This window comes from Ornithorhynchus anatinus, chromosome X4 (assembly GCF_004115215.2).
Source record: "Ornithorhynchus anatinus isolate Pmale09 chromosome X4, mOrnAna1.pri.v4, whole genome shotgun sequence".
Classification (NCBI taxonomy): domain Eukaryota; kingdom Metazoa; phylum Chordata; class Mammalia; order Monotremata; family Ornithorhynchidae; genus Ornithorhynchus; species Ornithorhynchus anatinus.
In genome coordinates this window covers 2,312,424-2,338,488 of record NC_041752.1, presented here as the reverse complement: position 1 = coordinate 2,338,488, position 26,065 = coordinate 2,312,424, and the positions used below count along the sequence as shown (strand labels likewise).

The 26,065-nt window shown below is 52.8% G+C and overlaps 1 protein-coding gene across 1 annotated transcript in view; it reads left to right on the top strand.

The window, feature by feature from the left end:
• CACNA1C (calcium voltage-gated channel subunit alpha1 C) overlaps nt 1-26,065 on the top strand; it is a 150,281-nt gene that overhangs the window by 58,835 nt on the left and 65,381 nt on the right. Inside the window, exons 4-7 of the mRNA XM_029054421.2 lie at nt 17,281-17,420; nt 19,525-19,664; nt 22,220-22,381; nt 23,215-23,411. Coding sequence (XP_028910254.1) covers nt 17,281-17,420; nt 19,525-19,664; nt 22,220-22,381; nt 23,215-23,411 — 639 coding nt within the window. The remainder of the gene's footprint in view (nt 1-17,280; nt 17,421-19,524; nt 19,665-22,219; nt 22,382-23,214; nt 23,412-26,065) is intronic.

The following is a 26,065-nucleotide window of genomic DNA, read 5'->3' as shown; positions in this document are numbered from 1 at the left end:
GCGACCTCTGACTCCCAAATCCGGGTCCTTTCCACTAAGCCACGCTTCTCTACCGTGCACACAGCAGACGCTCAGTACTGTGCTGTTGCCAGTAGGCACTCAGTACAGGATTGTGCTCGCGATGGTGCTCAATAAAGTGCTGCACAGTGAGCACTCAGTGGAGGGCTGTTCACAGTGGGGGCCCTCAGCACAGTGCCATGCCCAGACCAGGTGCTCAGCCCTGTCGAGCCGGAAGCTGCCTCTGTTGCAGTGCTGTTCCCACGTCCACACTCGGACCGGCCGCCCACCCCAGGAATTGCCCTTCTCCGCGAGGGAAGAGACGGCCTGGGTCTCTCCAGGACTGGACTCCAGCTGAGCCCGAGGGGCGACTGGGCCCCAAGCCCGGCCATCGGCCCAGGAGGGGGCAGAGGAAAGGGCAGAGCTGGGAACCGTTCCAGGGATGCGGGCCCGATTCCAGAGCTCCAACCCCGGGCCTGCCAGGGAGCTGTCATCCAGTGCCCGGAGAGTGGCTCCCCGGCAGCTGAGCGGGCGGTGACTGTGGTTGGAACCCCCCCGGCCAGACAGAGCAGCTTGGCTTAGTGGGCAGAGCACGGGTCTGTGAGTCAGAAAGACCTGGGTTCTAATCCCCACTCCACCACATATCTGCTGCGTGACCTTCGGCAAGTCACTTAACTTCCCTGGGCTTAATTTAACTTACCTCATCTGCAAAATGGGAATTATGACTGTGTGTGGGACAGGGCCTCTGGCCAACTTGATTAACTTGTATTTACCCCAGTGCTTAGAACAGTGCTTGGCACGTAGTAAGCACTTAACAAGTGCTTTTCACACAGTAAGCGCTCAATAAATACGATGGAGTGAACGGATAAAGTACTGTAATTATTATTATTATCATTACAAACCAAAACAGCTGTGGGTGGTGACTCTGGCAACGGGAGGAAATCTGGTTTAATCGATCGATCAGTCAGTCAACCACTCATTTATTTATGGAGCACCTCCTGAGGGGAAGGAACAAGTGAAGCGGACCACCCGTCCTTTCTCCTTTTGGGCTTGGGTCCCGTGGTGGGAGATAAACAGGCAGAGAAAATGATTTTCGCTCAGGAGTCTACGAAACCCATTTGTGTCTGATAGTCTTTGCCGTTGTCAGTGTCTCCGAGGAATCGGCAAGTTCTGCAGTGAACGATCATGGTGGTATTTGTTAAGCGTTTACTCTGTGTCAAGCACTAGGGTCGATACAGAATAATCAGGGTGAACATGGTTACTGTCCCACATGGGGCTCCCGAGCCAACTGGGCGGCAGAAGAGGATTTTTCTGGATGAGGAAGCACAGAGAAGGAAAGTGACTTGCCCTCGGTTCCACGGGAGGCATGTGACGGAGCTGGGATTCGGTTCTCTGGCTCCCAGCCTGTGGTTTTCCCACCGGTCATCCTGTTTCTCCATCAGTGGAGATTCCATTTGGTATCAGTGAGGTAACAATCTCCTGTTTTTGGATCCGCAAGAAGGTCGTAATTTTTCTAATTTGGGGAATCAATAGGAGTAAGACTCCCTCATTTAATGATTCCAAGTGGTAAAATTGGGTGGTTTCTTAGTCTCAGTGCAACTGACAACAGCTGTTTCCCCCCATATTCATGGGTTCCTACTTGCATTGGGAAGATCCGCTCCCTAATTTACAGCTGAAGGTGGCCCCTCTGGAGAGAGGGGGATGGATTGTGGGGGTGGGGGAGGTAGGGGTGCGTGTGTCCAAGGAAACCCATCCCCCAGGGAGGGGATCCGTTGACTTGCGTGGCCCTTGTCATCAATGACATTTTCCTTCTGCCTCTCCTTGTATTTCTTCTTAAAGAGAAGATAGTAACCTGAGTTGACCTAGGAAACCTTTCCATCCTTGCCCCCGCGAGGCAGGCTGGGTCTATTCACACCCCTGGCTTTGGCCCTGACTGCCTTCATTCCTGCAGGCCCAAGTTTTCACTCCAGAGAGAGATTCCGAGTTGGGCGAGGCTCCCTCAGACCACTTTGGGGACACCGTCCATTTCTCTGAATCTGGGAGACCACGCATCGTTCCCGGCCCCCGGACTGCCCGGGATTGATCGGACACTGTGGCCGGCCCGGGCGGGGTGAGGCGGGCACAGCCCCTTATGGGCATTCACTTGAGAACGTGTCATCACAGGGGAAATTCTCAGCCGGTTTGCTCATAGACTGTGAGCCCCCGAGGGGACGAGGTCTGTGTCTAATTCCCACCTGTGACCTCTCTCCCAGGGCTCAATACAGTACCAGTCTGATTTATTGCAGAACCCAGTACTGAACACTTGAGTTCAGTGGCAGAGACACAATCTCTGCCCTCAAGGAACTTACTATCTTTCTTCCTCGTTAGATAGGAAGAGAGAACGGAAAGATAGAAATTGAATCCATAGTGGAGTATGTACACAGCTGAAATTTCTGGCCAAATTCACCCCGCTGTTCAGTAGGGGTGGCTGGGGGGAGAGGGGGCTGGATCCCCATCCTGACTTAGACTGTAAGCTCGTCAATGGGCAGGGATTGTCTCTGTTGCCGAATTGTATATTCCAAGCGCTCAGTACAGTGTTCTGCACATAGTAAGCCCTCAATAAACACTATTGAATGAAACAATGAGTGATTTCCAGGCCCGTGATCTTTCCATTAGGCTATCCTGCTTTTCTTGCCCCCATCTCTCCTGCTCTGCTCATCCCCAACCCACTTTTTCAGTCTTTCTTTAGTAGTATTTGTTGAGCCTTACTATGTGCCAGGCCCTGTACTAAGCGCTGGGATGGATACAAGCAAATTGCATTGCACACAGTCCTTGTCCCTCATGGGGCTCACAGTCTCAATCCCCATTTTAAGTGAGTGGTCATCCAGCGTCCAGAGCCTGGTTTGCCCTCCTTACTGCCCACTGCTACCTCCTGGCATTTTTTTAGTGGCATCTAAGTGCTTACTATATGCCAGGCACTGTGCTAAGCGCTGGGGTAGATACAAGTTAATCAGGTTGGACACAGTCCACGTCCCACATGGGGCTCAGTCTTAATCCCCATTTTACAGAGGAGGTAACCGAGGCCCAGAGAAGTGAAGTGACTTGCTCAAGGACACAGAGCAGTCGGATGGTGGAGCTGGGATTAGAACCCAGGTCCTTCTGACTCCCAGGCCTGTGCTCTCTCCGCTGGGCCCCGCTGCTTCTCTAGGCCCCGCTCTCCTCACTAGCCAAGCGCTGGTTGACCCCCGACGCCGTCTGCTCTCGGGAGTGGTTTGGGCATTTCCAAAAAACTCTGAAGTGGGTTCCTCCTGCTGATGCTGCTATCTCCAGGATTACCATCGAAACCCTCTCGCTGTCTCCTCCCTGTCTGTCTGCTGGTCATTCCTCCCTGCAAGCCCCTGGTCCACGCTCTTCTCCTCCCTCTCCTCCCCATCCCCTGGTCCAACCCCCTTCCTCTCCGTTCTCTAGTCCGCTTCCCTCCTTTCTCCTCCTCGGGCCCTGGTTTTCCTGCTCCCCCTTCTCCCCAGCCCCGGACACCCGAGTTCCCCTTGCCCGCCGGGGCCCCCATATTCCTCCTCGGCTCTCCGATGGGAAATTAATGAACTCTGGGCCCGCTGGTATGAACTTGCCGCTTAAACAAACATCCAGAAAAGTTGGGGAGGGGGCGTTTCCAGGGAGACGGCGGGGTGTTGACCGTCTTTGGGCTGGTGCAGTGTCCTGTCCCCTGGATTGATGGGTCTCTGCCACAGAAGCTCCTCCGTTCGTCCAAACAGCCAGGGAACACTTTGGGAACAGGGTTGTTTTTTCTTTTTCTTTTTCTTTTTTTTTTTTTAAGTCCTCCCAGGGACAGAGAGTTCAAGATGAGCCCTGCGATCAAAGAGAGCTTTGGGGAGTTGGAGACCGTTGAAAGGCAAGCAGGACACTGATTGAAGGGCTGGGAAGTACAAGCTATGAGCGAAAAGGGAAGGAATCTGGATTGTTTAGCTGGGGGAAGAGGACACTGAAAGGTTCTGGGCTCTCCCTGCCTCTGCCCTCTTCGATCTGTCCCACGAACTCCTACCCGGATCATCTTAAAAAGCTGCTTAGAACACGGGGCTCCCCTCCTCCAGCCCCTCCCTGCCAAGGACCGTCCACTTCTCCCTATGTTAAACGGAAACTTCTCACCATCACCTTAAAGGATTGAGCAGCAGTGTGGCCTAGTGGATAGAGCCCGGGGCCTGGGAGTCAGAAGGACCTGGGTTCTAATCCCCACTCTGCCACTTTTCCGCTTTGTGACCTTGGGCAAGGCCCTTGATATCTCCGTGCTTCAGCTCCCTCACCTGCACAACGGGGATTGTGAGCACAAAATAGATTGTGAGCCCTACGTGGGACCTCGTAATCTTGTCTCTACCCCACCGCCTAGTGCAGTGCTTGGCACACAGAAAGTACTTAATAAATACCACAGTTATTACTATTACTGGACTGTAAACTCGCTTTGGGCAGGGAATGTGTCGGTTTAATTTTTGTATTGTCCTCTCCCAAGCGCTTAATACAGTGCTTGGCACACAGAAAGCACTTAATAAATATCACAGTAATTACTAGACTGTGAACTCGTTATGGGCGGGGAATGTGTCATTTTAATTGTTGTATTGGCCTCTCCCAAGCGCTTAATTCAGTGCCTGGCACATAGAAAGCACTTAGCTTTAAGTGTGAAGCTCTGTGACTTAGTGGAAAGAGCCCGGGTTTGGGAGTCAGAGGTCATGGGTTCTAATTCCGCTTCTGCCACTTGTCAGCTGTGTGACTTTGGGCAAGTCATTTACTTTCTCTGGACCTCAGTTCCCTCATCTGTAAAATGGGGATTAAGACTGTGAGCCCCACCTGTGACAACCTTGTATCTCCCCTAGCGTTTAGAACAGTGCTTGGCACTTAATAAGCGCTTAACAAATGCCATTATTTTTATTATTAATAACAAGTATCCCAATTATTACTGTAGACTCTAACCTCGTAGTGGGCAGAGAATGTGTCTAATTGTTGTACTGTCCTCTCTCAAGTGCCTAGTAATAATAATAATGATGATGGTATTTGTTAAACGCTTACTATGTGCCAGGCACTGTTCTAAGCGCTGGGGGAGATACGAGTTTATCAGGTTGTCCCAGGTAGGGCTCAAAGTCCTATTCCCCATTTTTACAGATGGGGTACAGAGCTCGGCACACAGTAAGCGCTCAATAAATACGACTGACTACTAGCTGTCTCCCATTTTGCCTTAGCTTGCACTCTTCACTTCTCCCAAGCTGACTTCTTAACCCTACAGTGATTTTACCTGTCCTGCCTCTGTCCTCTTCCTCAAGCCCTTCCTCTAATATGGAACTCTCCTCCTTCTCCCTCTCCACCTTTAAAGTCTTCTAAGAATCCACCTTCTCCTGGAGCTCTTCTCAGGTCTCACCATCCCATTCCAAGCGCTTAGTACGGTGCTCTGCACAGAGTAAGCGCTTAAAAAATACGATTGAATGAATGAATGAATCAACCTCCTTAGCTTGTTTGTGCGGGTTTTTTTTTTTAATTATGGTATTTGTTAAGCACCAACTACGTGCCAGGCACTGTGCTAAGCGCAGGGGTAGATACAAGCTAATAGGATTGGGCACAATCCATGTCCCTCCCGGGCCTCATCTCTATTTTACAGATGAAGTAACTGAGGCCCAGAGAAGTTTAGTGACTTGCCCAAGGTCACACAGCAGGCCAGGGAGGAGCTAGGAATGGAACCCAGATTCTTCTGACTCCCAGGCCCGTGCTCTCTCCACTGGGCCAGACAACTTCAGATCTGCTCAGATGGGGTTTTTTTTTGTTTGTTATCTGTGTGTTTAATTGCTCACTTTTGTCACCGTGCTTGCTATATAAATTTAGTCTTTTCCTCACTGTACATTCACAGTTGGTTTCTCAGAATAAATCGGAATGAGGCAAAATACCCCGCTAGATTGTAAACTTCTCGAGGGTAGGGATCGTGTCCGCTAATTCAGTTGTACTCTTCCAGGTGTTTTTTACAGTGCTCTGTACACCTAAGACGGTAAGCTCTTTGAAGGCATGGATCGTACACATTAACCGTCCTACTCTCCCAAATAATTAAGTCCGGTGATCTGTGCACAGTAAACGATCAATACTATTGATTGATTGACCGGTATGCCATTATCTGCCAACGGCGTGCTGTGCCCTCTTATTAAAACTTGGGGGACACACCAAAGAAGGAAGAGTCCCTGTCGTCTAGGAGCTTACCCCTAAGGGGGTGTTTGAGAGCCATCTCTACCCTCTCTCTCTCTCTGCCTCCCGGGAACCTCCCAAACCCAGGGCACCCAGCGATCTCACGGACCCAGGCCTGGGCATCTGGAGGTCCAAAGGGCAAGCCTGCCCTGCAGGGACTGAGAAGGACCCAAGCTCGGGGCCTGGCAGAAGGGGAGCCACCATTTTGTTTCTCCACGGGGTGACGGAGCAGCATCGAAAGCAACCAGAGGGCTTCCCTTCATGCACAGAGCCACACGCTCTCCTATAGATCCTCACTGTGGCACTGGCTTCATTGTATCAGGGAACATGTGGACCAAGCTCTCCGAACATTTGTTCGAAGTACGTAGATTTGGACTCTACCTTGTCCTTTTCCTCTCTTCTCCCTCCCCTTTTCCTCCTCTCCCTCCTCTCCTTCTCTTCGTCCTCCTTTCCCCTTCTCTTATTCTTCCTCTTCCTTCTCCTCCACCTGCTTCTCCTCCTCCACCACCTCCACCTGCTCGCCCCCCCTCCTCCCCGCTCCTTATCTCTCACCCCTATCTGGCGGCAGGTGGTGCCCGGAACACACTGGAGTCGGTTGCCGTGGCAACGCGGAAGATTCGGGTCCCTATGGCAACCGGCGGCCGACTCGCGGCCCCTCGCATCTCCCGCAGACGGGCGTGGTGACTCGTTTTCACCGGCCGCTGGCTCCTCGGGCTGCAGATCCGGGGTGGGGGGCTTCCGGGCCCTGCCCCTCACCCCGCTCTGGTCCTTTGCTTTCTTGGGCGGATTAGCTCGTTGCCATGGAGACAGCGCTGCCTCTCTCTGCCCTTTCAGAGCAGGCCTTCTGTTTGGGGGGGCCGCTCGGCTTGGGGGTGGGATCCCGCCATGGGCCCGGACAGCTTGGGTGGGTGGGTTTCCCTGGCTGCAGTAAGCACCCTTATCCCCACCAACTGGGTCTCTTGTGCTCTCCCAAGAGCTTATTACAGGGCTCTGCACACACTAAGGGCTCCATAAATGTCTTCCCTTCTAGACCGTGAGCTCGTTGTGGGCAGGGAATGGGTCTGATGTTTTATGGTACTCCCCCAAGCGCTTAGCACAATGCTTTGCACTCAGGAAATGGTCAATAAATGCAATCGAATGTATGAATAAGTAAGATTGAATGAATGAATGATCGGCAGGTTGTCCCTGATTCAGGGCCCTGCTCAGGTCGGGCACAAGTCAGAGGGCAGCACCGGGATAAATAATAATAATAACAATTGTGGTATTCGTTAAGCGCTTACTATGTGCCAAGCACTGTACTAAGCGCTGGGATAGATGCAAGCCAATCGGGTTGGACACCGTCCCTGTCCCACGGGGGGCTCACAGTCTCCATCCCCATTTTCCGGATGAGGGAACCGAAGCACAGAGAAGTGAAGTGACTTGCCCCAGGTCACAGAGGAAGGAGGCGAATAGGGTCCGTGCGGCTCCAGCAGGGCCGCTAAGTGGTTTATTTTAGAAGTGAAGGAGGTAGGAGATGCAATACTGTGTAGTGCACTGTACTGGGCACCTGCTGTGTGGGCAGAATTACTTACTAGGCACATACAGTGTTAAGAGCATGACGGTGGGCATCTACCGTGTACAGGATGCCATACGGTGCACCTACTGTGTGCAGAACACTGTACTGAGCGCTTTGGACTCTGGGAGCGTGGAAAGGGTAGAACTTGGCCCTGGAAGTGGGGTCATTTCTCAATTTGAAATTTCTCAATTTGGGAGCAGGGAACATGTCTACCAACTCCGTTGTATTGTATTCGCCCAAACGCTCAGCACAGTGCTCTGCCCACAGTAAGTGCTCAATAAATGCTACCGATCGATTGGAAAAGCGATCCATTTCCTTAAAAAGCAAGTAGCTGGGGGGTTCTCAATTTGGCTTTCGCTCTGAGGCTTCTGGAAGTGGTTCAAATTGGCGAGCTTGGGGACTTGGCCCTTCTTGGGCGGAGAGCTACTTAATAATGACTTGTGTTAAGCGCTTACTATGTGCCAGGCGCTGTACTGAGCGCTGATTCTGGCTAGAGCTTGCCCTCGCTTCTAAAGCAAGTCCCAAGCGCAGAGCCGAGACTGGGACTCCTGGGTCCCTGGCACAGACCAGACTTAATGGGCCCCAGGCCTCAAGGAGAAGTGCACCAGAGGTTGACACCCAGGTATCCCTCCCACCCCCAGCTACTTGCTTTTTAAGGAAATGGGTCGCTTTTCCAATCGATCGGTGGTATTTATTGAGCACTTACCGTGGGCAGAGCACTGTACTGAGCGTTTGGGAGAATACAATACGACGGAGTTGGTAGACATGTTCCCTGCTCCCAACGAGCTTACAGTTTAGAGCTGATAAACGCAAAGTTTGTTGTCAAATTTCTAAGTGCCCTTTGCTTAAAACTTTCCTTTCGCCTCAGGTCAGAAATAAGTCGATTAGCCCTGCAATTAGCAGGTGGCCCACTTTAAATCGTGGATTTTCAGAGGCATTTTAGTTGATTTCAAAGTTAATGATATTAAACGTCCCCATAGATCCCTCAAGCGATAGGGGAAATGGACACTTATGTATTAGTTTTTAAATTTTTCATCATTTTTCTCGTTCTTTATCGTATTAGTCATTCTCCCATGACGGAATTTTTTAATGTTGTTCTTTTCCATGGCTTCATAAATGACCCTTTAAACAGCTCACACGTTAGGTGAACGGGGCACTTAAGTGTTAGAGTTTACTTTATTTTTCATCTTTTTATTCATTCTCCTCTTGCCATAGAGTTTAACTTTCTCATGTTGATGTTTTGCGTCGAGTTTATAAATGTCCCAGTTTGGAAAATAAACTATAAGTATCCCAGTCATATTAAAACTGGAAACTGTCTGGCAGGCTTAAAACTGCCGCAGTCCCTATTTTCAGAGTTGTTCCCACACTTGACTTTTGGCATAGTTAATTATCCGTCCATCCGTGGTATTTATTGAGCGCTTACTGTAGTAAGCGTTCGGGAGAGTAGAATACAACAGTTTGTAGACCCGTTTCCTGCTCCCATCGAACTTGCAGTCCAGAGCGGGGGAAGCAGACAATATAAATAAATTAGGGCTATGGACATAAGTGCCGTGAGGGTTAGGGTAGGGTGACTATCAAGTACCCAGAGGGGACATCTGTGAGTACTTGGAGGCCACAGAAGGGAAAGTTGATTACTTCTAACACGACCACAGAAGGCCCTTGTTAAGGCGATAATTGCTTTGATAACGCGATTGTGATTAGGCTAACACTTGCGAATCAACACCTGTCTCTTGGGTCTTTTCAGGAAAATTTAGTCCTTCATGATCGTGGTACCTGTTAAGCGCAAACTAAGGGTCAAGCGCTAAAGATAGGGGATAATAATAATCATGATATTCCTTAAGGGTTTGTTAGCATACCATCCCCGTCCCACGTGGGGCTCACAGTCTCCATCCCCATTTTACAGATAAGGTAACTGAGGCCCAGTAAAGTGACTTGCCCAGGGCCACGCAGTTGACGAGTGGTAGGGGAAGGATTGGAACCCATGGCCTTCTGAGTTCCAGGCCCTTGGTCTATCCACTAGATCATGCGTCAAGTACTAGCGTGGCTTACAACTTAATCGGGCGCTCATCTCCCTTGGGGCGCGCAGTTCAAATGCCAAGGAAAAAGGTACAAAGAAGCAGAAGCAGCTTGGCCTAGTGGCAAGATCACGGGCTTGAGGATCAGAGAATGTGGGTTCTAATTCTGCCTCCGCCTCCTGTGGGCTGTGTGACCTTGAGCACGGGCCTGGGAGTCAGAAGGTCATGGGTTCTAATCCCGGCTCCACCACGTGCCTACTGGGTGTCCTTGAGCAAGTGACTTCACTTCCCTGGGCCTCAGCTCCCTCATCTGTAAAATGGGGGTGAAGACTGTGAGTCCCAGGTGGGACAAGGACTGTGTCCAACCTCATCACCTGGTACCTACCCCAGCGCTTAGAACAGTGCCGGGCACATAGTAAGCGTTTAACACGTGCCGGTACTATTATTATTATTGCTATTAAATCCTCATTTTTGCACGCGGGAAAACTGAGGCCCAGTGAAGTGACTTTCCCAGGGTCACACAGCAGGCCAGTGGCGGGGCTGGGATTAGAACCCAAATCTCCTGACTCCCTGCCCCCTGTTCTTCCCCTCCGCTGCTTCCCACCCCGGGCTTCGGTGAAACGCTTCTTTGAAAAAGGAAGCCAAGGCCCGAAACCTCCTAGCCAAACGACAGAGAGGCCGGGACGCTCCCTAGTCGTTGTTCCCTGTTCTGATGGATAAATTATGGGGCGTCTTTGGGGTGCTCTGACAGGCAATTTTCCCGGGGAGCAGTGATAAAACCCGCTCCCATCCTCGGCTGAGTTCATCATCTAACCCTTTATTTAGATTTTCTCAGCCTTCAAGTCGTAAGTAACCGTTCTTCTCGCCCCCCCACACCGCATCTTCATCAGTTTTCTCGTCCACATTTTCCCCTAAGTGGAACAAGCTTTCAACCTTGAGTTTCCTGCCTGCCCTTCAACGGGGCGTGGGAAGGGCGGGGGGAGCCGCCAGCCTTGGGAAAGAATAATAATAAAAAAGAAGAAGAATGGTATTCGTTAAGCGCTTACTATGTGCCAGGCACTGTGCTAAGCGCTGGGGTGGACACAGGCCGATCGGGTTGGACACAGCCCCTGTCCAGCATGGGGCTCACAGTCTTAATACCCATTTTACAGATGAGGGAACGGAGGCCCAGAGAAATGGAGTGACTTGCCCAAGATCTCCGGGCGGACCTGGATTCGAACCCATGACCTTCTGACTCCCAGCTAGAGCACGGGCCTTCCTAGAAGCACGGGCTTGGGAGTTAGAGGTCATGGGTTCGAATGCCGACTCCGCCGCTTGTCAGCTGTGTGACTGTGGGCAAGTCACTTCACTTCTCTGTGCCTCAGTTACCTCACCTGTAAAATGGGGATTAAGACTGTGAGCCTCGTGTGAGACAACCTGATGACCCTGTATGTCCCCCAGCGCTTAGAACAGTGCTCTGCACATAGTAAGCGCTTGACAAATACCGACATTATTATTGTAAATTATTGACTCCCTAGTTTGGACACGACGGTTACCCCCCACCCTCCTCCCCGTTCCCCAGTTCGAAGTGTACGCTCCTTGTGGACTCTCCGAAGCGTTTGATACAGTGCTCTACACAATAAGCGCTCAATAAATACCAATGTTTGATTGTAGACTGCAAGTTCCCTCTGGACGGGGAAAGTGCCTACTAATTCTATTAGAGTGGACTCTCCCTGACAGCGCTTAGTAAAGTGCTCCGCATATTAAGCGCTCAATAAGTACCACTGATTGTGGACTGAAAGCTCCCTCTTAGACTGTAAACTCGCTGTGGACAGGAACGCGTCTATTAATAATTACGGTATTTGTTAGAGAAGCGGCGTGGCTTAGTGGAAAGACACCGGGCTGGGGAGTCAGAGGTTGTGGGTTCTAATCCCGGCTCCGCCGCTTGTCAGCTGGGTGACTTTGGGCAAGTCAATTCACTTCTCTGTGCCTCGGTTCCCTCATCTGTAAAAATGGGGATGAAGGCTGTGAGGCCCACTTGGGACGACCTGATCACCTTGTATCCTCCCCAGCGCTTAGAACAGTGCTTTGCACATAGTAAGCGCTAACAAATGGTGTCTACAGGTTGGTTTGACTTCTCACCACGCTCACCAAGAGCCAAGTTCTCCCACCCGGGTGGCAGAGAGGGTAGAGGGTGAGATTGGCAGAAAATCGCTTAATTGCTCCAACCTCCCTCCGCCGTTCTGTACAGTCCAGAGAGCGGCTTTCTATTTTTATCAAAAATGGTGAAGATTTCCTCTCATCCCAAGATCGCATCAACGCCCCCCCACTCAACCCGAAGACCATTAGACTATAATAGACCGTGTCTTTTTCAAATTAAAAAAACCCCCCACATATGTAAAAAAAGAAAGAAAGAAAGAAGAGGATCATTTCTGCCAGATAATTGCCTATTTACTGTTCGCTCCCAGTTACCATGGTGACTATTTCCATCTTATAATTAGCCCCTGTGCTCCTGCAGGAACTTAATTTTTCCCAATTTCCCCCCCCCCCCCGTTATTATTTGCATATCGTGGCATTTCGGCCGGGTGGTCTGCCCCATCCTCGAGCTCGGGGATCTTCTAGACCGTGAACCCGTTGTTGGGTCGGGATTGTCTCTATTTGTTGCTGAATGGTACTTTCCAAGCGTTTAGTACAGTGCTCTGCACACAGTCTTCCCCGGCCACTGGCCCTGAGACCCGTGCCGTCCACGCCGGGGGCCCCAGCTGAAACTCTCAGGCCTTGCCAGAGCCTTGAGATGGGTGAATGTGTCCGCTCAGTGTTGTATCGTGCTCTCCCAAGCGCCTAGTAATAATGTTGGTATTTGTTAAGCGCTTACTATGTGCAGAGCACTGTTCTGAACGCTGGGGTAGATACAGGGCAATCGGGTTGTCCCACATGAGGCTCACAGTTAATCCCCATTTTACAGATGAGATAACTGAGGCACAGAGAAATGAAGTGACTTGCCCAAGGTCACACAGCTGACAAGTGGCAGAGCTGGGATACAGTGCTCTGCACATCCTAAGAGTTCAGGAAATACAGTTGAATTAGTGAATTAATATTATTATTATTATTATTATGGTATTTGTTAAGCGCTTACTATATGCCTTGCGCTGTTCTAAGCGCTGGGATAGATGGAAGCCGCGTGGCCTGGAGGGAGAGCACGGGGCTGGGGGTCGGAAGGACCTGGGTTCTAATTCCGGCTCCGCCACTTGTCTGCTGTGTGACTTTGGGCAACTCACTTCACTACTCTGGGCCTCAGTTACCTCAACTGGAAAATGGGCATTGACTGTGAGCCCCACGTGGGACACCCTGCTCACCTTGTAACCTCCCGGCGCTGAGGAACAGTGTTTTGCACATAGTAAGCGCTTAATAAATGCCATTATTATTATTCTCTTTGCCTCAGTTCCTTCATCTGGAAAATGGGGATGAAGACTGTGAGCCCCATGTGGGACAACCTGATTACCTTTTATCTACCCCAGCGCTTAGAACAGTGCTTGGCATATACTAAGTGCTTAACAAATACCGATTATTATTATTATTATTATTCGGAACAGGGTCCCTGTGTCCAACCTGATTAGTTTGTATCTACCCCAGCGCTTAGAACAATGCTTGGCACATAGTAAGTGCTTAACTTACTATGGGGAACTTAACTTTGGGGAAGCAGCATGGCTCAGTGGACAGAGCCTGGGCTTCGGAGTCAGAGATCATGGGTTCGATTTCCGGCTTTGCCACTTGTCAGCTGTGTGACTGTGGGCAAATCACTTAACTTCTCTGTGCCTCAGTTACCTCATCTGTAAAATGGGGATTAACTGTGAGCCTCACGTGGGACGACCTGATTACCCTGTATCTACCCCAGCGCTTAGAACAGTGCTCTGCGCATAGTAAGCGCTTAACAAATACCAACGTTATTATTATTATTAACAAATACGGTTATAATTGTTATTATTATTACTTGGGACAGGGTCCCTGTGTCCAACCCGATGAGCTTGTATCTACCCTAGGGCTTCTCTGCCTTCTTGGGACTATTGTTATTCAGCCCAGAGTGGCTCAGCAGGAATGATTAGGAACCCTATTCCCTCCAGCCATCCCTCAATCAATTAGTGGTATTTATTGAGCACTTACTATAAGCAGAGCACCGTACTAAGCGCTTGGGGGTGGATAATACAATAGAGTCGGAAGACGCAACCCCTATCCTCAAGGAGCTTACAGTCTAGCAGGGGAGATGGATACTGAGATAATTCTGGGTTGTTGTCGAACTGATATTCTTCTGGTCTAAGTCCTCAGCCCCAGATGGGATTCCCGGTTGAATCAATCGTATTTATTGAGCACTTACTGCGTGCAGAGCACTGTACTAAGCTCTGGGAGAGTACAACAGAACAATAGAAGCATTCCCTGCCCACGACGAGCTTACAGTTTAGAGAGAGAGGTAGACATTAATATAAATACAGAATTAACATCCTTGCTCTTGTCCCCAGTGTTTAGAATAGTGAGAGTGCACAAAGAAAGTGTTTAACAAATGTAATAATAGTTAAACACTATTAATAATAATAATAACGATCGTGGTGTTAAGCGATCACTATTGTGCCAGACATTGGATTGGACCCAGTCCCTGGCTCATAGTCTCAATCCCCATTTTGCAGATGAGGGAACTGAGGCGCACAGAGAAGTGAACTGACTTGCCCAAGGTCACACAGCAGGCAAGTGGCAGAGCCGGGATTAGAACCCAAGACCCTCTAACTCCCAAGGCTGGTCTCTTGCCACTAAACCACGCTGCTTCAGTAATGATAAGGATAATAACAGCGGTGATAGATGATGATGAAGTCTTCCATCGCCGACAGCATCCGTCCAGTCCCGATGATTTCAGGACGGAGAGCCTGCGGGGAGGAATTGATTATTGTGCTGCTGGCTTGGCGAGGTGCCACTCATGCCCTCTCTCTTGTCCCTACCATGGCCCAGTGTGCAACAAATCGATGGGCAAGCAGCAATGCAGCTTATTGCCAAACTCTTCTTTTTTATATTTTAAATGGTATTTGTTAAGGGCTTACTATGTGCCAGGCACTGTACTAAGCACTGGGGTAGATAGAAGGCAGCCAGGTTAAACACGGTCCGTGTCCCATATAGGCCTCAAGTCCTAATCCCCATTTTACAGAGGAAGCAACCGAGGCCTAGAAAAGTGACTGGCCCAAGGTCACTCTGCCCATCCCCAGGCAGGCTCTCGCAAATGGAGACTTCCAGGAGTCGGAGCTGGGGTAGATACAGCCCCCATCCCGTCTCCCCCGACTTTAAGCGGGTGTGGGCAGGGATGGCCTCTCTTTATTGCTGAATTGTACTTTCCAAGCGCTTAGTACAGTGCTCTGCACACACTAAGCGCTCGATAAATGCGATTGAATGAATGAATCCGTAGACGTCCTCCTTGCCAATGCCAACGGTCGTCCAGCTCGGGCCTCTCGATGGAAAGAAACCGCAGCCCCAGCCTTGGCCTGCTTCCTCCTGTCTCTTTCCCTCCTTTAATTAATTTCGACTTTCCGATTAAGTGACAGCTTTCATCGCTCCTGGCAGCTGCTGGGTGACAAGGTAATTATAGACGGTTGGCACTGTGTGATCGGGCTGGGGACAGCCAACAGCCGGGGGAGAGAGGCATCTCGGGAGACTCTGGTCCACCTCCCTTCTGCCAACTGTTGGGTTGTTACGTTGTCCTCTCCCAAGCGCTCAGTACGGTGCTCTGCGCACAGAAAGCGCTCAGTAAATAGGAATCGATTGATTGATTCCTCCCTGGGGTCCCTCTAAATGGACGTGGGGATGGAGGAGAGGGTATTTCCGGGGGATGCCAGGACTCTGAACACCCGCTGCTCTCCCGATCCCCGAGGGAGCCGATCGCAACTCGTGTAGGAGTCGGGCTCTCCCCTCTGGGAAAGTGGTCCTCGCTGATTCGAATCTGATACCCGTGGGAATGGCAGTACATAGCTCCAGGGTCCCTGGGATTGGCAGTTCATAATCCTGGCACCTGTGGGATTGGCCGTTCATAGCCCTGAAACCGTTAGGATTAGCACTTCCTAGTCCTGGCATCCGAGATATTGGCAGTTCATAGCACTGACGACCATTAGGATTAGCACTTCCTCGCCCTGGCACCTGAGGGATTGGCAGTCCGGGCATCTGTGGGATTGGCAGTTCCTAGCCCTGGCACCTGAGGGATTGGCATTTCATAATCCGGGCATCTGCGGGATTGGCAGTTCCTAGCCCTGGCACCTGAGGGGTAGGTAGTTCCTAACCCCAGCTTCTGTGGGATAGGTAGTTCATAGCCCTGGCACCGGAAGGATTGGCAGTTCATAACCCCAGCATCTGTGGGATTGGCATCTCCGCATCAAACCTTCCTTTGGCTTTAGAGCACTCAAGCGACTCTGACGTAACACTGCAAAGAGAAGTGGGTAAAACCCTAAATTGGGAGTCAGAAGAGCTGAACCTTATTCCCCAGGTGGGCCCCACAATCCCTCTAGCCTGTAAACCTGTTGTGGGCAGGGATCGTCTCTCTCTATTCCTGTATTGTACTTTCTAAGCGCTTAGTACGGTGCTCTGCACACAGCGCTCGATAAAGTCGATGGAATGAATGAATAACCCCGGTATCTGTGGGATTGGCAGTTTACAGCCCCTGGTAGGGGAGGGATGGGCAGTTCGAAACCTTGGCGTCTGTGGGATTAGAAATTCGTTGTTCTGGTACCTGAGGGATTGGCAGTTCGTAATCCCTGTACCTCACCAGCCAACTCAGTTGTGAAGCTAGAAGCCCAACCTGATCCTTCGACTTGGAGCCCTCTGATCGCCCAGGCTCCATCCAGCCCAGTACCCACGGGCTACTCTCTCCACCCAGCGGGCCCGTTCCTTCTGGACCGCGATGCCCTTGATTGGGAACACTGGCAAACCTGCCGCCACACACCCCAACTGGCTGCTTGTTGGAAATGTAAAATGGAGCCCCCGCTCCGGTCCCATCCTGGGGACGGGGGGGGGTCCCAGCAAGGGGTCCCAGCTCATCGTGGGAGCCCTGTGGTTGTCCAGTCCTTTCTGAACCCTGGGTTAACCAGCCTCTTTCTCTCTCTCTTTCCATCTCCTTCCCTTTCTTTCTCTTTCTCTCTCTCTGCCTCTCCTTTGGTCTATCTCTCCCTCTCTTACTCTCTTTCCTTCTCTGTCTCTGCCTCCATTTCTCTTTTCTCTCTCCCTCTGTCTCTTTCTTTCTGTCTCTGCCCATTTTCTGTCTGCTTCTCTCTCTGTCTCTCTCCACCTATTTTCTTTCTCTGCTTGTCTCTTTCATTTTTATCTCTGCCTTACTCCCTCTGTCTTCTTTCTCCCTCTCTTTTTATCTCTGTCTTCCTCTGCCTCTTTCTCCCTCTCTTTTTTATCTCTGTCCCTCCCTCTGTCTCTCTGTCTCTCTTCCTCTGTCTCTATGTCTTTTTTCTTCTCTCTCCTCTCTCTCCCTTTCTGTTCCCCTCTCCCCAGGAACGAGTGGAATACCTCTTCCTCATCATTTTCACAGTGGAAGCGTTTTTAAAAGTCATAGCCTATGGACTCCTCTTCCACCCTAATGCTTACCTCCGGAACGGCTGGAATTTACTTGATTTTATCATCGTGGTGGTCGGGTGAGTACCTCCCTCATTTTTCTCTGTCATTCCCCCACCGCCCGTTTCTCCAACCCCGCCTCTGGGGCTGAGTAGAAGCCACTGGAATTGCTTCTAGGTTTTGGGTTCGGGGTTCAGGAAGCTGCTGGACTGGGGAAAGGACAGAGGAGGAGGCTGCTTGGATCTATTTTTTTATGATGTTTGTTAAGCGCTTACTATGTGCCAGGCATCGTACTAAGCACTGGGGTAGATAAAAGCCAACCAGGTTGGACACAGTTCATGTCCCACATGGGGTTCACAATCTTAATCCCGTTTTATAGTTGAGGTCACAGAGGCACAGAGAAGTGAAGTGACTTGCCCGAGGTCACACAGCAGAAAAGCGGCAGAGCAGGGATTAGAACTCCGGTCCTTCTGACTCCCAGGTCCGTGCTCTCTCCACTGGGCCACACTGCTTTCCTGGATGAAGACCTAGGGAGACTTTTGGGAAAGGAGCAGCAGAAAAGCTGGTCCTTCCTCTGTCAATTGACCAATTATATTTATTGAACGCTTAGTGAGTGCAGGGCACTGTACTAAGTGCTTGGGAGAGGACAGTGTAAAAATATAACAGACACATTACCTGCCCACAGTGAGTTTATAGTCTAGAGTGGGAGACAGACGTCAATATAAATAAATTACGGATATGGTCGTGAGTGAAGGTGCATAAAGGGAGCGAGTCGGGGCGATGCAGAAGGGAGGAGGAGAAGAGGAAAGGAGGGTTCGGTCAGGGAAGGCCTCTTGGAGGAGGTGGATCTTCACTAAGACTTCGAAGGTGGGGAGTGTCATTGTCAGATATGAAGAGGGCGGGCGTTCCAGGACAGAGGCAGGATGTGGGCGTGAAGTCAGTGGCAAGATACATGAGGTTGAGATACGTTGTATTATATTTTATCCTCCTGGATAATAATAATAACTGTGGTATTTGTTAAGCCTGTACTCTGTGCCAAGCACTGTATTAAGCACTGGGGGTAGATACAAAATCATCAGCCTCCACGAGGGGCTCACAGCCTAAGCAGGAAGGAGACCAGGTATTGAATCCCCATTTTACAGGCGAGGTTCCTGAGGCAAGGAGAATTGAAGTGATTTGCTCAAGGTCACTGGGTAGGTGCATGGAGGAGCTGGAATTAGAACTCAGGTCCTCGGACTCCCAAGCCCGGGCTCTTTCCACTAGGCTGCACTTCTTCTCGATGAAGAAGACAGAGCTTAGTTCCCTTGCTTCCTAGTGGTTCAAATTGTTGTTGCCCTTGGCAGTATAATTATTGTTCCATTAAGCACTTACTATGAGCCAAACCCTGGGCTAAGAGCTGGGGTAGATATAGTTTAATTGAATAGACCCAATCCCCGACCCAAGCAGGGCTCATAATCGAAGAGGGTGGTTATCCCCATTATTCTCATTAAAGAAACGGTATGGTCTTATGAATAAGCACCAGGTTGGAAGTCAGAATGACCTGGGTTCTAATCCTGGCTCCTCCACTTGTATGCTGTATGACCCTGGGCAAGTCACTTCACTTCTCTGTGCTCAATCCCTTAACTGGAAAATGGGAATTATGACTGTGAGCCCCACGTGGAACAGAGACCCAACCTTGTACCTACACCAGTGCTTAGTACAGTGGCTGGTACATAGTAAGCACTTAACAAATACCATTAAAAGAAGAAAAAAAGCAGTGTAGCCTAATGGGAAGGGCATGATCTTAAAGTCAGTGGACCTAGATTCTAATCCCAGTTCTGCCACTTGTCTGCTGTGTGATCTTGGACAAGTCCCATCACTTCTCTGTGCCTCAGTACCTCGTCTCTAAAATGGAGATTAAGACTCCAAGCCCTGTTTGGGACAGGGCTCTCTTATCTCGTATCTACCCCAGTGCTTAGCACAGTGCCTGGCTCATAATAAGTGCTTAACAAATACGCTTAAAAAAATTATACAGATGAGGAAACTGAAGTTCCAGAGAGATGAAGCGAGTTTCCCACGGACATTCAGCCTGGGTGGGGAGGGAACCGGGACTAGAACCCGGACTCCCCAGCTCCCGGGGCCTGGTTCTTTCCGCACCGCCCCGGCTCCTGTTTCCTCCAGCTCCTTTTCTCTTCCGTTTCCCAGCCTCTTCAGCGCCATCCTAGAACAAGGGACCAAGACAGACGGGTCCAACGCTCTGGGCGGGAAAGGCGCCGGCTTCGACGTCAAGGCTCTGAGGGCCTTCCGGGTCCTGCGGCCCCTGCGGCTGGTGTCCGGAGTCCCCAGTAAGTGACCGTCCGCCCTGGCCGGCCCCTGCCCCGGCCCCGGGGGGAGAGATCCGAATCGCCTCCAGTCGGGACGACTGATTCCCCTTGTATATCCTTGTTCTGCTTCCAGGGATGAGGTTTTGAATCCTCATTCTGGTTCAAGATGGGGTCTGGCCTGTAGGTCTGGGTCAGAGATGGGGGTCTGGATCCTGGTTCTGGTTCCAGATGGGGACTGGTTTGTGGGACTATTCCAGAGATGGATGGATGGATGGATCCTGATTCTGGCCCCATCTTGGGTGTGGCTCCTTGGTGTGGTTCCAGGTGGACTTGGCACTGTGGGTCTGGATCAGAGGAAACCCGATTCTGGTCCGAGCTCGGGTTCGGATCAAGGATGTGGGTCTGGATCGCGGTTTTGATCCCAAACAAGTTCTAGAATGTGGCTCTCCGCTGACACCTAAGATTCAGTGCGTCCCAAGGCAAACTCCTCATCATCCCTCTCCCTAATTCCTCTCCCAGTGACCCCCTGATCCACAATTTCACAACCTTCATTCTTCCTCCTCCTCTGACTGCTCCTGGGTTTGCTCCACGATCATATATTGGCACTTCTTGTCATCCTCATTAGATCGTCAGCTCCTGGAGGGCAGTGGTGCTTGGGTCTCGAATACAACGCTGTACCTACAGGCACGCCCAATAAATAGAGAAGCAGCATAGCTTAGTGGAGAGAGCATGGGCCTGGGAGATAGAAGGACCTGGGTTCTAATTCCGGCTCCACCACCCATCGGCTGTGTGACCTTGAGCAAGTCACTTCGCCTCTCAGCGAGCGGACACGTGACGGACCTGGGATTAGAACCCAAGTCTTCGGACTCCCAGGTCCATGCTCTTTCCTCAAGGCTACGATGCTTCTCCGAGTCTTCTTCAGCTGCCAAGCATCACTAATAGTAATAGTGTTATTAAGATTATTCAGATTATTATCATTGCCATTATCAATAATAGCAATATTGCCACTTCGGTGGGCGATGATGACATTATTGTTATATGGGGATTCTGAAGTAAGTGATTATCATTAATATATTATGATAATATAATTGTTATCATCACTATCTTTTGAAGTGGCAAAGCCCTTTTATTTTCCCAGAGTTCTTTCACATCAGCCTGGCCTTCCAACAGCCCCCCTGAGTTGACAGGTGCAAATTCGATTAACCCCATTTTGTAGAAGAGAAAACAAAGGCCCAGAGAGGTCAAGCGACCCACCCAAGGTCACGGAGCCGACCAGCGGTGGAGCGAGGACTCGAACTTGGGACTGCTGACTTCCAGCCCATGCTCTTTCCACTAGGCTACGTTGCCATCCACTGCCTCATCAAGCTCTAAGTCAATCAGTCAACCAGTGGTATTTATTGAGCGCTTACTGTGTGCAGAATACCGTATTTAGCACTTGGGAGAGGGCCATACGACGGAGTTGGTTGACACGTTCCCTGGAGGAGGCTTCCTGGAGGAGGTGGGAATTTCAGAAATTTCAGATAACAGGAGGTGGAGAAGGACCGTGACTTGGAGAATGCTTTGAGGACTGAATAACCTAGGGACGTGAGGTTTGATTGTGCGGGACCAAATTGATAGGGTGTGGATGGAACCAAAGACAGGCAGGTGGGCGGATGGATAGCTGGGGGGATGAGGAGGTGGATGGATAAATGAAGGTGGGGAGGTGAATAAATGGGTGGGTGGGTGGATGAAAGGATGGAGGGGTCGGTGAGCGGGTGAGTGGATGACCGTTCTCATCCCGGCTGTGCCACATGTCTGCTGGGTCACATTGGACAAGTCATTTTACTTCTCTGTCCCTTGCCATCTGTAACATGGGGATTGAGACTGTGAGCCCCAGGTGGGACAGGGACTGCGTCCAACCCCATTTACTTGTATCCACCCCAGCGCTTAATACAGTGCTTGATACATAGTAAGCACTTAACAAATACCATTATTATTATTATTACTGTTACAGTGCTTGGCACATAGCCCTTAAAAATACCAGAATTATTATTATTATGAATGGATGGAGGGGTGGAAGAAAGAACTCTTGGACAGGCTGGTAGTGTTTGAGGGGTGGTGAAGAGATGACAGTATATGGATGTGGAAGAAACGGAAGGTGACCCGGGATTAGTTGGAAGCACGCTCTAGACTGTAAATTCGTTGTGGGCAGGGACTGTGCCTGTTTATTGTATTGTACTCTCCCAAGCGCTTAGTATAGTGCTTTGCACACAGTATGGACTAAAGAGATCCAGTTGAATGCGTGAATGAATAAATAAGGAGACTTTTTCAGTCCCACTGTGGGATTTCAGTCCCTCTTTCTGAAGCACATGAGAATCCTGCAGCGTCCGTAATTCAGTTTACTCGATGCACCTGGGCCCCGAGAGGTCCCGAGAGAGAACAGGTGCCGTCTCGCTGCCGGTCCTCAGGGAGCCTGGGAGAAGGTGTCCAGGGGCTCAGGGGAAGGAGGCCTCTGTGTCCCCTCCTGCACGAGATCGATCCCCACCTGGGCTGGGCCTCCCCCCGAGCGTGCCGTTGCCTCTCTGTGCCCCCCGCAGGCCTCCAGGTGGTCTTGAATTCCATCATCAAGGCCATGGTCCCCCTGCTGCACATCGCCCTGCTGGTGCTGTTCGTCATCATCATCTACGCCATCATCGGTCTGGAGCTGTTCATGGGGAAGATGCACAAGACGTGCTACAACATCCAGGAGGGTCTGACAGGTGAGTGTGGGCTATGGCCCAGGGCCGTTGGGATGGGAGTCTCCTAGGGTCCCCTGGGGCAACTGAGGACAGGGGCCCTGGGGGATGAGATGGGAGTTTTCCGGGATCCCCTGGGGCAGCTGAGAGCAGGGGCCGTGGGGTAGATTTTTTCCCAGGACCCTTCCTCGGGACAGAGTAGAGGAGGCGGGTGGATTGTAGGGGTTCTCCGGGACCACCCCGCAGGGGCAGCTGAGGGTAGAAGCCATGGAGGGGAGATGTGAGGGTTTCCCGGGGTTCCCCGGGGACAGCCAAGGGCAGGGGACGTTGGGGGAGAGGATGGAGTCTCCCCAGGACCCCCCTCAGAGGCAGCTAAGGGCAGGGGAAGCTGGAGCAAGACCGCTCCGCCCCCCCCCCCCGGGGTGAGGAAACCGAGGGGAGGAGCCACGGTGGGGGTGAGGTGGGAGTTTCTCAGGATCCCTCTGGGGCAGCTGAGGGCAGGGTCCATGGACCAGAACGACCCCGCGGGCCGCTGAGGGTAGGGACCACAGAGTTGGGGGGGGGGGCAGGTGGGACTCCCCAAGGGTAGCCGAGGGCAGGGGCTGGGCTGGGAGATGGAGGTTTCCCCGGTCCCCCCCCCCATATCCGAGCAGGCCGTGGGCTCCTGGTCCAGCACCCCCCACCCTGCACCTTAGAAGCTGGGTCGGGCCCACCCGGCTCCGGGGCCGCGGAGGGGGTCCCCTGCTCCCCAGGGCCGATGGTCTTTGAGTGCTCCCCAAGTTTCGCGGCCTGCTTCCCCTAACATTTGTGCCCTCGTCTCGGGGTCCCCGCCCGCCTGGCTCCTCGACCCGGGGAAGACGCCCCCGTGGAAGACGACCCATCGCCCTGCGCCCTGAGCAGCGGGCACGGCCGCCAGTGCGCCAACGGCACCGTGTGCCGGGCCGGCTGGGACGGGCCCAAGCACGGCATCACCAACTTCGACAACTTCGCCTTCGCCATGCTGACCGTCTTCCAGTGCATCACCATGGAAGGCTGGACCGATGTCCTCTACTGGGTACGTGCCCTCGGCGCCCGCTCTGCCCGCCGCCCGGCCCGGGCCTGGAAGACTCTCTGAGTCGCCCCTGGCTGTCCGAAACCCCCAGCTGACCTGGGGGTGGGGGGTGATGGTGGGTGGAGAGGGTCCCAGGGGTGGGTGGGGACGCCTGGGGCCATCGTGGGACCCCTGGGTTTCCTGCTCGGCGTCCGGCATGGACGGAAGGCCCTTCATGCCTGCCTGGGTCCTGATGGTCCCCTTGGGGTCGGGGTGCCCGGTGAGAGCCATGCCATTTCCTGGTGGAGAGCGTCTGACCCTGGGGGGAGGGGGGAACCAGCTGACCGACAGGGCTTGTGGTGACCCCCGGGCGGGAGTGGTGGCTCAACTGGCCTCAGGGCACGGGAGCAGGGCAAGGACAGGCTGGCACCCCTTGACCAGCTCTGAAGGGCCGGAGAGCCATCTGGTCCGATCCCAGGAACCCAGCCGAGGGGGTAGAGTCCGAGGGGCTGGGGTGGGGGTTCGGGGACTGAGATTGGAGACTCCCTGAGTTTGTACGTATGTGTGTGTGTGTGTGCATGCGTGGAGTCACGGATGCGTGGTGTTGGCAGGTACGGGAGTGTGTGTGTGTGCATGAGCATGATGGCGTGCGCATTGAAGAATGGGGGACGTGTGCATGGGTGTGGGTTTGTGTGTGCAAGGGGAGTATGTGTGCATATGTTGGGGGTGTAGGGGGGAGGTGAATGAGTATTCGGGTATGTGGGTGTGCGTGTAGAGTGTGTGTGCATATGGGGGGGTGTGCGTGCAAGGGGGTGTGAGCATGGTGGGGGGCGGGTGTTTGAGGGTGCCCGTGTGCATGTGTGTGCCGGGAAGCTGACCGGATGAAGTGCGGATGCTGAAAAACGCTAATAACAGAAGGAGAGAGAGAAAGATGGGAAAGGGAGAGGAGGAGAGATTGAGAGATACAAACCCCTCCGCCCCCCACCTTGAAGGAGGCTTGCCCACCTACCCCCGATCCGGGCAGGGACCCCTCGGGGGTCCTCCGGAGCCGGGCTGGGTGGAGGAAGGGAACGGAGCACTCTGCCCTGGAGCCGGTCCTGCCCCCCGGAAGGCTCACTAATCCCCCTGACCTTGCTGCCCTGCTTCTCTCCCCCCCCCCGCCACTCTCTCCTCCCACTCTCCTTCCCTCCTTCCTTGCCCTCTTGCCTCTGGCTCTCCTGTCTCCTCTCCCTCTCTCTGACTCTGCCCCAATCCCAGTTTTCTGCCCACCCAAGCTCCCCGTCCTCACACGCCATCCTACTTCCCGTTTTCTTCCTGCCGGTCGGAGGCCCGAGTCGCCCAGTCATTCTCCCCTCAGGGCTCTCGTGCCAGGCAAGCGTTGGCGGAAAGCGGAGGAGTCCTGATAATGGTATTTATTGAGCCCTGACAAATGCCAAGGACTGACTAGTCGTGGGGGCACATGCCAACGTGCGGGAACGTGATCCGAAAGTGAGGGGAGAGCGGGGTTCTCGCCCCTATTTTACAGAGGCTCAGAGAGGTCAAGCGACCGGCCCGAGGTCTCACAGCGGGAGAGAAAGGGCCCTCTGCTTGGTTGAAGACAGGCTAAGAGCCGGTCTGGGTTGGTAGGCCTGGGCATAGAGAGGGCTGGGCTTGGTTGGGGGTGAAGTGGAGTCTGGTGCTGGTCTCGGCGAGGGCAGTGCACGTCCTGTGGTTGAAGGGATGTCCCCCGGTCCCCCCGCCGTGTCTGGACTGGCACTGGGCAAGAGACTGGGGGGTGAGGAGGGCAGGCCCAGATGAGGCACCGGGAGAGGGAGACCGGCCCCCCGCCCGGCCCCCGAAGGGATCCCCGAGGGGACGGGGGCCCGGCCAGCCACGCCCCGGTGGACCGAAGCGTCCTGACCGTGCCCCGCGGGGGAACGAGACCCCCCGACCCGGCCCCCAGACGCGATCAGTCTGGGCGATGACTCTGTCCCCCGTAAGAATCGAGGCTTGCCCTTGGGGTCTGAGCCCACCCCGACCCCTCCACCATCGTGGGAGAGGAGGAGAGAGCCGGGGATGGAGGGTGGTCCGTCAGCAGGCCTGAGCCTCACAGTCTTGCCACCATAAGCCGTTCCCTCCTACCCAGCTTGCCTGGCGGTGGACCCCAAGGGGACCCCCACCCCCAGCACCGACTCCGCCAGCCGGGGCTTCCTGGTCCAAGTGGGCACCGAGTTTGGTCCGAAACCACCTTCCCGCCCGTCACTTTCCAACTCCCCTCCGGCTGGTTCCGGGCCCTTCAGCCCCCGGTGGCCGCCCCTCTCGGAAGGCCAGGACCCCCTGCCGGGTGGGGTCATCCTGGACGGACAGGCGGATGGACGGGCTTCTCCTCGCTCCCCCCACCCTTTGTAAGAGCCGAGGGCGGATCCGGGGGTTGGGCTGAGGTCCCTTCCCAGAAGGCCGTGGCGGTTTCGTGTTTTCCAGCTCGGTTCGCAATGTTCCCTTCTCGGCGTTCTTGGAAGCATTTGTGTGGTGTGGCAGAGCGACCCCCTCCCCCAACTCCCCCCCCAACACGATCCCGGCTCCATTTCAGTAGCAGATGGCACCATCCTCACGTGGCTCTCTGTCCCGAGGGGCTTAGTCTACTGTGGGCAGAGCACTGGGCCCAGCGATGGAGAGTCCGACAGAGGAAGTAGACAACC